The sequence below is a fragment of the Brassica oleracea genome, chromosome C1 (genome assembly GCF_000695525.1).
Source record: "Brassica oleracea var. oleracea cultivar TO1000 chromosome C1, BOL, whole genome shotgun sequence".
Lineage (NCBI taxonomy): Eukaryota > Viridiplantae > Streptophyta > Magnoliopsida > Brassicales > Brassicaceae > Brassica > Brassica oleracea.
This window is the reverse complement of record NC_027748.1, coordinates 43376421-43386400: the sequence shown is the minus strand read 5'-3', so window position 1 is coordinate 43386400 and position 9980 is coordinate 43376421. Positions and strand designations below refer to the sequence as shown.

Here is a 9980-nt window from a genome sequence, read left to right as displayed (position 1 = left end):
TATAACATATAAGAAAAAATCTAATTTTTTTATTATATGGTTAATGTGATTGTTTAATTTTTTTTAATAATATGAATTTAAACAAAAATGAAGAAGGATGGAAAAATTGTTATCAGATCTTTATTATTCATAATCATTAATTGACGTATATATGTAAATTATATTAGGTAATTTCGTAGCTTTTATTTAAGGAAAAAATATACATTTCCTATATTTTAGGTTAATATAATGTTCTTTAGTGTTATATAATTATGGAATAATGTGACACCATTAGATTAAACTATATTTTATATTAGATGCTATAGAATTTTTTGAAATAGAATTTAGAAAGCATTTAGAGTGCCACTTAGGATTTAAGTTTTTTTAATTAATATAAAATTAAGGTTCTAATTTTTGAAATGATTCTCGATTAATATATCGGGGATCTTTAATTTCTTCGAGTCTTTAAAAGTTAGTCTTCCACTAAAATCCTTCCTTGGTTATAGTTAGACCATCTTTAACGCAGAACTTTAACAGAGGTTTTAAAGATAAAAACTGATTTAATTAAATGAAAATTAAAACAATAGGCAATTACCGATCCTTAGAAAGGGATTTTGGTAACCGTTTTTAAATGGAGTTTTTCGAACACGTGTAAGCACTTTTTCTCTTTTCTTTTCTCTCTGTTCTTTCTTTCTCGACTTCTCCTTTGGCGATTGAAACCGGCGTCTCCTCCGGCTTCTATGATCTCCTCACGGAGTCTATTTTTCTCCATTGAAAAAGACAATAGGATTCTAATTAAGGTAAAAATAAGATTCTGATTAACGGCGCTTTCTTTTCTGCAATGTTAGTAAAGAAAGAGTAGACTAAGGTAAAAAGGACAATAGGATTCTGATTTAATAGTATAGATATTAAGGGATAAGTAAGCGGGCTCATATATGTTATAAATATTTGGAAGAGATATATATTACCAAGTATGTCTTTTGTATCTTTGTGTATGCATGGAACAATAGAACAATTGTGCATGCATGGAACATAGAACAATGGAAAACTTTTTTGTCTTTGTGTATCACAACTTTACATTCCCAAAGTGCATGCATGGAAGACTTTGTGTGCCTTTGTGTTCCTTTGTGTTTTTGAAGTTGAAAGTTGGTTGAGAGCCTTTATGTATGAGAGATCATCATTGATGTTTACTCTTTGTGGCTCCTAAAATCATTTCTTGTGAAAATGAATAATAAGGTGAATACATAGTGTTTTTTATTCTTAAACTACATTGTCTTACAAATTCGAGTTTGGAAATATTCTTAAATTTTTCTTATTTGATTTATTGTTTAGATTTTGCATAAGAAAGTTTTGATTTTCTTTTGAAAAAGGGATAATGAAGTTTTGGTTTTCTTTTGAAAGTCGGATTTGTTTAAACATATGTGATAAATATTTACTTGTGATCCTATTTGATATTAGTTACAAGCGGAGAATCAAAAGATTTTGGAAGAATTGCTATAAATGGACGTTGCACTTGTAGCAGAGACTAAATTATATGCCAAGCTGGTAATTAAATATAAGTATATAGATCAATCTATTGGCTAATTAATCAATTAAAAGTTACTGAGTTCAGTTAATTTTTTATATATTATTTAGATACAAGGTCTCATCGAGTTGATCAGTGTAGATTGACACTGGCAAACTCTCCGACGTATATAGATTGATCTATATATCTATTGATAGCCAATGTGCAGTAATCTACTCGTTGAGAGCATGTATTTAAGTAATATATCAAAAAATAATTGAACTCAATAACTTTTAACTGATTAATTATCCAATAGATTGATCTATATACTTATATTTAATTACAGCTTGGCATATAATTTAGCCTCTTCTGCAAGTGCAGCGTCCGTTTGTAGCAATTCTCCAAAAATATTTTAATTATCTGTTTGTAACTAAAATCAAATAGGGTCACAAGTAAATATATCACATATGTTTAAACAAATCCGACATTCAAGTGTAGCGTCCGTTTGTAGCAATTCTCCAAAAATCTTTTGATTCTCCGCTTGTAACTAAAATCAAATAGGATCACAAGTAAATATTTATCACATATGTTTAAACAAATTCGACATTCAAAAGAAAACCAAAACTTCCTTATCCCTTTTTCAAAAGAAAATCAAAACTTCCTTATGCAAAATCTAAACAATAAATCAAATAAAAAAAAGTTTAAAAATATTTTCAAACTCGAATTTGTAAGAAAATGTATAGTTTAAGAATAAAAAAACATTATGTACTCACCTTTTTATCCATTTTCACAAGAAACGATTTTAGTAGGGACAAAGAGTAAACATCAATGATGATCTCTCATATATAAAGGCTCTCAACCGACCTTCAACTTCAAAAACACAAAGACACAAAAGTCTCTCATTGTTCTACCTTTCCATGCATGCACTTTGGGAAAGTAAAGTTGTGATAATTTTTTATTGAATCCCAAAACCAAAGTTAACCTAACGATCAATCTACTATGCGTAATTAATTTCCGTACACAAAATTCAGTTAAAAATGATACATTCTTAAAAGAAATGATACATATACTAATTTTGTGTTAGTATTACTTAGAGAAATGATATGAATTTAACATCATTTAAATAAAAGAAGAAAAATTTGCATCAATAATAAAATGACATTAACATAATTCAGTTAAAAATAATATTTAGTTTGTGTTGGTTACCATTTCGATATACGGAGGAGGATGATCATCTCGGAGGATTACGATATCTCCACATCTCTCAAACTTCCTATTGCGCTTCATCTTGATCCCCCTTCAACAACAACAAAAAACAGCTTGTCTCTTGGCAGTTTGGGACTCAAGTCACTCAACAGACCGGCGTTTAAGCTCCCTGCTTGATCTAATTAATCTTCAGCTGGGGCTTTATCTTTTATAAAGCACCTGAATTATATTCACAAATCAACCAAAAGTTACAGTTTTGTTTTCAGGAAATTTTCAAAACGGGGGATATGGATCAGTTTAATGCTTTTAGAAAGCAAGCAAACACGCACCTACGGTGATGAGGGGATCACGCTTTCTGGTGAGCTTACTTCGGCAGTGATGGTTCAGGACATGATCCAATACTTTTGAGCTTATAAAATGATTGCAACAAACTACTTCAATTGTTACAAAAAAAAAAAAAAAAAAAAAAAAAAAAAAAAACAAACTACTTCAATTATATGCAAAACATCAAGCAAGCATCAAGACACGTTGATATTTTTGATTTTTGACCACTGCTAGTCTGCTACGCTTTCAATAATATTTAGTCTTTATCATACGTAAGTACTAAGTAGATTGCAGTAAAGAAACATTTTGGCTCGTTTAATTTCAAATCATTATTGCTTTATTCTATTAAAGTCAACTACATAAGTAATTTAATTATCTATTCTATTAAATTAAAATTTCAAATACATACGACTACTACAAACAAATTCAAACCACAATACTACCTATTAAACGTTGGAACAAAGTCTAACCTCAAGTCCTGAAGCAAGCGGAAGGCAGAAGGGAATAATGTCAGTATCTCCTCTCCTTGTTCAAAATCATTCATCAAACAAGCATCGACTCATGAATTCATGATCATGTTATGAAAAACAAAACAAGTGTAAGCGATATATATCAACAAAGAAGAGCAGTGTGTTATCAACAAGAATGTAATTTGTCATAGCAATACAGAAACAAGAATGCAATGTGATATACTGATATAGAAACCGAGAATAACAATTATTGTATAGCAATACAGAAACAAAAACAGAACAACAATTAAGAAACAACCAAGCCATTTAATACAGAAACAAAAACAGAACAACACTTAAGAAACAACCAAGCCATCTAATACCGAAACAAAAACAGAACAACACAATATATATCATTACACTGTTAGGAAAAAAATACCTGAATTCTTAAGTGACACTGAAGTTGATGCTGTGCTGCTTGGTTATTATGATTGTTATCAAAGGATATATTCTAGAGGGAGATTTTGATTTCTATTAGATATTTTTTTTAACGCTAAAAGCTTCATTGATTAATAACCGTCGAAGTATACTTTTTTTTTTTAACACAACCATGGAAGGATACATACATTGATTAAGCTTCATTGATTTCTAACGGATCTATTTCCTTTTTTCCAATATAAGGAAATATCCCTAAAATATGAAACGATGTCGTGTTGCTCAAAAAGGAAAACGGTGTCGCTTAACCAAAAAATCTTAAACGCGCTGCGTTTTGTATGTGCTGACTTAAAGAAATGAAATTTCATTTACGTGTGGTCTTTTTCAATTCATGCAAGCTAATCCAATATTATATATCATATTCATATGCGTAAACTTTAGTTATAATTAGCTGTTCTACGTATTGTATCATCTATAAAACATCATCATCATACCCATCATCCATACTCAAGCCAACGAAACCCAAAGCAAGAAAGAATATTCAATTTTATAAAAATGTCTGCCCTTAAGCTAAGAAACGCGAACTTTCCGGCGCCGGAGAATGATGACCTTTCCGAGCAGCTGTCGTCAGAGACACAACCCCTGGTACTCAAAAGACAGAGGTCAGTGTCTCAACGAGCCATGTCAAACACGCTGACATCAGCAGCAAATCTCTCAAACCTCCTCCCAACGGGAACACTCCTCGCGTTTCAACTCCTAACGCCCGTTTTTACTTCAAACGGCGTTTGCGATAATGCAACGCGTTTTCTTACCGCTGGTCTCCTCTTCCTCTTAGCCACGTCTTGCTTCATCAGCTCCTTCACCGATAGCGTTAAAGCCGACGACGGAACAGTCTACTACGGTTTTGTCACGTTCAATGGTATGTGGGTCGTTGATTACACTGACGCGTCCGGGTTGGGTTTACCCGATTTATCCAAATACCGAATGCGGTTTGTTGATTGGATCCATGCTACGTTGTCGGTTTTAGTGTTTGGAGCGGTTGCGCTGAGAGATAAGTATGTAACGGACTGCTTTTATCCGTCGCCTGAGGAAGAGACTAAACATGTTTTGGACATTGTTCCGGTGGGGATTGGAGTTACATGTAGCTTATTGTTTACGGTTTTTCCGACGAGACGTCTCGGAATTGGGTATCTTGTTACCGGGAATGTTGATCGCAGGTAAACATTATAGCGTTTTAAACACATAAAGAGAACGGTAGCTTTTCTTGGTGGGTGGACTTTCTTTATTTGTTTAATTTGTTGATTATTTGTAAATTTGTATTCATACGTTATTCTTTGTTTGTTTCATCTAGCTGTTGAACAATAATATAAAGCAAGCGGGTCATATATCTTATACATTTTTAGAAGTTATATATTATAAGTATGTCAGCTACCTCGTATAATCAAGTATTTTTATATTTAAAGTGTATTTAATGCACTATACTTAAATATCACGGAACCATTTGATCAGAAACACGTGAATGTAAACCATGATTAACCCGGGTTCTTAGGGTGGAGTTTTTAGCTTCGGTTAAGAATCGTTTCATAGCTTTTAACTAAGAAAAGCTAAGAACCATCTCTTAAATAAGAGATATAAGACCATGATTAACCCGGAGTTCATAGAGTGGGGTTCTTAGCGGAAATTAAGAAACTGTTTCTTAACTTTTACTAAAAAAGCTAAGAACCGGCTCTTAAAGGCCTTATTTAAGAACCGGTTCTTAGTTTTTTTAGTTAAAAGTTAAGAAACAGTTTCTTAATTTCCGCTAAGAACCCCATCCTAAGAACCTCGGGGTAATCATGCTCTAAGACCATGATTAACCCGGAGTGCATAGAGTGGGGTTCTTAGCGGAAATTAAGAAACAGTTTCTTAACTTCCGCTAAGAACCCCATCCTAAGAACCTCGGGTTAATCATGCTCTAAGACCATGATTAACCCCAGTCTATTAACTGTGGTTTTTAACTTCGGCTAAGAGATGGTTAACTAAGAAAATGTAAGAACCGTATGTTAAATAAAAGATATAAGAGCCGTCTTTTAGCCGAAAAGTGAAAAAAAAAACAAAAAAATGTTAAACCATGAGTTAAGAACCCTGACTAAGAAACCGAGATTAATCATGCCATAAGAGCTATAGTTCTTAGTCGAAAAATGTAAAAAAGAACAAAAAAGTTATGAGCTAAGAACCCCAAATTAAGAGTCTGGATTAATCATGATCTAAGTACGTTTTGCATGTTACTTATATATCGTTGACTTTACTCTTTTGAGTATATATGATTATCAAAAGTTTGTAGTTAGATTGTTAGCTATTTATATCATGGTCTTTTATTATTTTATGCACAACAAAATGATTAGGCCTTCATTCGTTAATTGAGATCTGAATTTGTTGAAAGTTTATTTCTCACATATCTCAGAATATATAACACACTGTAACAAGAAACAATACTATAACTACATATACGAATAACTGTAGATTCTATTTACCTTAATTTCACTTTGGAATGGATCTAAAAAAAATACTAAGTCTCTATTTTCAACATTTCGAGTAAAAAATCGTTCCATGAATCAATAGGACCTGGTAAACACCAATGTACACAATCATTGTATAATATAACTTTATCTTCAGGTTTATGTCCAAATCTGCTTGGATGTCCATCTGGTCTTAACAACATCATTTGTGTTACATCTAGTAATCTCAAACTTAATCCATTACTTTTGTTTTTGTCTCTTTTCGCAATGTGAAATTCATCGAGCTGAATGGTGTGTGTCTCCAGATTCATGCCTTCCAACTCTGTCTCATTGCTCCTAATTAAGAAACCCAAATAGTTCATGTCATGAAGAGAACATTCATATCAAAACAAAATATGAAAGTGATTAACGCCGGTTAAACCATACCTAAAAGGTCGAGTTCTCAGGCAATTACCACCTTTATCCCATTCACCTTTCTCAAAGTGTGAAGGTGCAAATGTTCTTAGAAACACCTCTCCTTTAAAATTATCCAATCCGATGATTGTTTTAAACGTTGTTCTTAATGCTCTTCTATATGCAAAATGTGCACCGACATTTCTGACTCCGGGAATGTAGCAATACAAACATCCTATCATTTTTTGTTTGTCATAAAGGAAGAGTGGTCGAAAGAACCATTGCCCGGAGGAGATGATGATGTAATCGAACTCGGCGACTTGGGAAGCCCAAGAAGGGTCCGGTTCATCGAGGTAGAGGTTGTAGAATGAGTTAGGACCGGCTGGACCGTTTTCCTCGGACCGAACCAAATGTGTTGTCCAAAAGGTGGCGATTGTGAAGTTGTACGTTTTGTATTTCCATCTTTGGAAGTTAAAGTCGAAGTCTTGTTGTCGTGAGTCATCCTCGGGTTCTTCCACCTAAAATGTTAAGGTAAAGGTTGCTTATTCATCAAGTTACCTAATTTGGTGGGATGGGGTCAATATTTTTTTCATGTATGCATGCTCAACGTAAGGAAAACTCGAACATGCGAACTTTTGAAAATCACAGATCAGTTGATTGGCGAAAGAATGAAGTTTATAATTATTTTTCAAAACCATAAAATACGAATACTAAAACAAAGCAATCCCTTAATTAATTAATTAAATTTAAGCATGAGAAAGGGTACCCTCGAGAGTAGGCAGATCAAAGACTGTACGTGGTTTCTGTTAACGGAGTCACCAACAAACGCCATGCTTTTCCCTCTAACGATCTCAAGAAACTCGAAAGGATCAAACAAAGGGAGATCACATTCTTTCGGTTTCCATCTCCATTTCAAGAAACCTAAATCGGGTCTTCCATATTTCATGCAGTTTTGGTGTTCGTGTATCGCCCAGCATGTCGTGTTTGTGTAGTACGGAGCTTCAGGGTTCGGAACCCACTCACCGGTGAATAGATCGCATATCTTCCCTTTTCTCCTTTTCCGGCGATATTCCTTTTTAACAGTTTTTTGGTGATCAACATTGGATGATGAGATGGAAATATCGTTACGCAAAGGTGATAGTGGCTTGAGGGCATGATATGTGTCGTCATAATCGTTATCATCAAACAATGGTTGTGAAGATAATGTCTCATCATGATCCGATGATGATGACGCTATTAGCGGTACTGATGGACTGGATGAATGGTTATACGTAGAAGAAGGCGACGGAATAGGTTTCTCCGATGATGAAGTTGATAGATGTTTGTATATTGACGATGATGATGAGTAATTGAGAGGATAGCCAATAAGAAGATACATGATTGGAGCTATTGTAAGTAGTATAAGAGGAAATAACACTAGTCCTATGCGTAGTTTTGTCACAGGAAATTCCATCTCTTTATCGCCAAAAACTAACCATTTTTGAAAGAGAATAATAAAAAGATGATTAGGAATGAATATCTATTTTAGTTTCAGGGGAGATGAGAGATGCTAGGAAGACTCTGGATTAGCATGAAACAAGGTTAGCTACTAGGTAATTTACTAAAATAAAACAACCATATTCAATGTTTTACATTATATGCATGTTTGATGCAGTTTTATAGGCTATGTATATATAATGTATGTTAACTAACAAAAAGCTACATTTATCAAAATTTTCAGATACAAAGAGACTCTGAATCAGTGGAGTTGCTCTCAAACCGGTTTGGTTTAGCTGAGAGTTTGATAACCAAACGGTCCTTGTGAACCATCTTGATCTGGACCGTTCCTCCCAGCCAAAGATGGCATATCCATGCATGGAAACAGCTTGCTAAGCTCATTTCCTAAAGTCTCTGGCCTCACTTCCTTGTCATTGATCCCATACTTCGCCCTCTCTATAGCTTCCATTATATCTTCCCGTGACACCACTTCCCCACCTGAAAAACAATCAGCTCTTTTTAAACCCCGGGAAGCAACAAGATTTGATGAAACAAAACGGCCATTTAAAGACCGACCTCTACGAGCAGCGAGCAATGCAGCTTCATTAACAATGTTATGGCCAGATCAGCACCTACGAATCGAAAATTTGGAGGAGGCAGGTAAACATTAGCTAAAGCGGTTCTAGAACTATGTTGAGTAGTCTCCAGTCTCCACATGGCAAAGCCCTTGTTCTGTTTGAGTTTCTTAGACAAGGTTCAGCCTTTGTTCACTTGATGCATTCGTTTTGAAAAATAAAATCTGAAAGATGAATTTGTATATATAAATATTTCAGACAAAAAAATCGTGTTCAAAGTGGGCTTAGCATTGTTGAAGTATTGCCAAGATGAGCGGTGAGTGAAGTTTTGCTTACGACCTGTAAGTTGACATAGCTTTTTCTTTCTTAAATGTATCCAAATCATAACACTGGAGGTAAAATACCGTTTGTAAAACTCATACATTGTAACACCCGTCACCTCCTATATGGAGGACAGCGTGTCACCCCCGACGCGTCATCATACAACATTGTGACACCCGTCTCCCTGACACTAAGGACGACGAGCCACCAACAATATCCCGTAATATAAAAGCCCATAAACCCGACAACTCTCACCCATGCCCAAATAAAATCCGAAAGAAAAGTCCAGTAGCACCAAGTCCGTCCAAATATCACATACTTGTTTGTCTCACCTGAAAAGGGGAAGAGTGAGGGGTGAGCGACAGGGGAATCGCTCAGTGAGGTATGGGATGCCACCCCGAAGTCCATGGACCCGGACATAGCACTCCGAATAAATATAATTTAATTATAATGCATGTCAAACACAGTACCTAAAGTACCCAAACAACAAACAATGGTCCTAGCGAGGTGCACACTCGCCGCCCACTAACAGGCCAAAACACTACCGAAAAGGTGCTCGGTTCATACACACACCGAAAAAGTGCTCGGTAACACACGCCCGTAGACGATTTATCGACACTTCCAGTCTACGGCTCAACCGGTCGACTAAAGTTGGCCGTGACCTCCATACAATCCGGCATACAGCAGTCCGACTCTGTATCCGTCTCCAAACAAAAACAATCCTAGCTAAGAATTTACATTAAGTGAAACAATCAATGTTGAATCCTCTAACCCCCTAGTTCCGGTTTATGCAAAGAACCTAAAACTAAACAAGCAATGA

At 34.9% G+C, this 9980-nt stretch overlaps 2 protein-coding genes across 2 annotated transcripts; one reads left to right on the top strand and one right to left on the bottom strand.

The window, feature by feature from the left end:
• Positions 1 to 4452: 4452 nt before the first annotated feature.
• LOC106303044 lies at positions 4453 to 5184 on the top strand. Its single transcript, XM_013739416.1, has one exon. The coding sequence runs from the start codon at positions 4453 to 4455 to the stop codon at positions 5116 to 5118; it is 666 nt and encodes a 221-aa protein (XP_013594870.1). The 3' UTR covers positions 5119 to 5184.
• A 1261-nt stretch (positions 5185 to 6445) lies between these two features.
• On the bottom strand, positions 6446 to 8248 carry LOC106341147 (protein trichome birefringence-like 20). Its single transcript, XM_013779969.1, has 3 exons — positions 7555 to 8248; positions 6822 to 7306; positions 6446 to 6731 (listed from the first exon to the last, which is right to left on the bottom strand). The coding sequence occupies exons 1-3, from the start codon at positions 8239 to 8241 to the stop codon at positions 6446 to 6448; spliced, it is 1458 nt and encodes a 485-aa protein (XP_013635423.1). The 5' UTR covers positions 8242 to 8248.
• Between the last annotated feature and the right edge of the window lie 1732 nt (positions 8249 to 9980).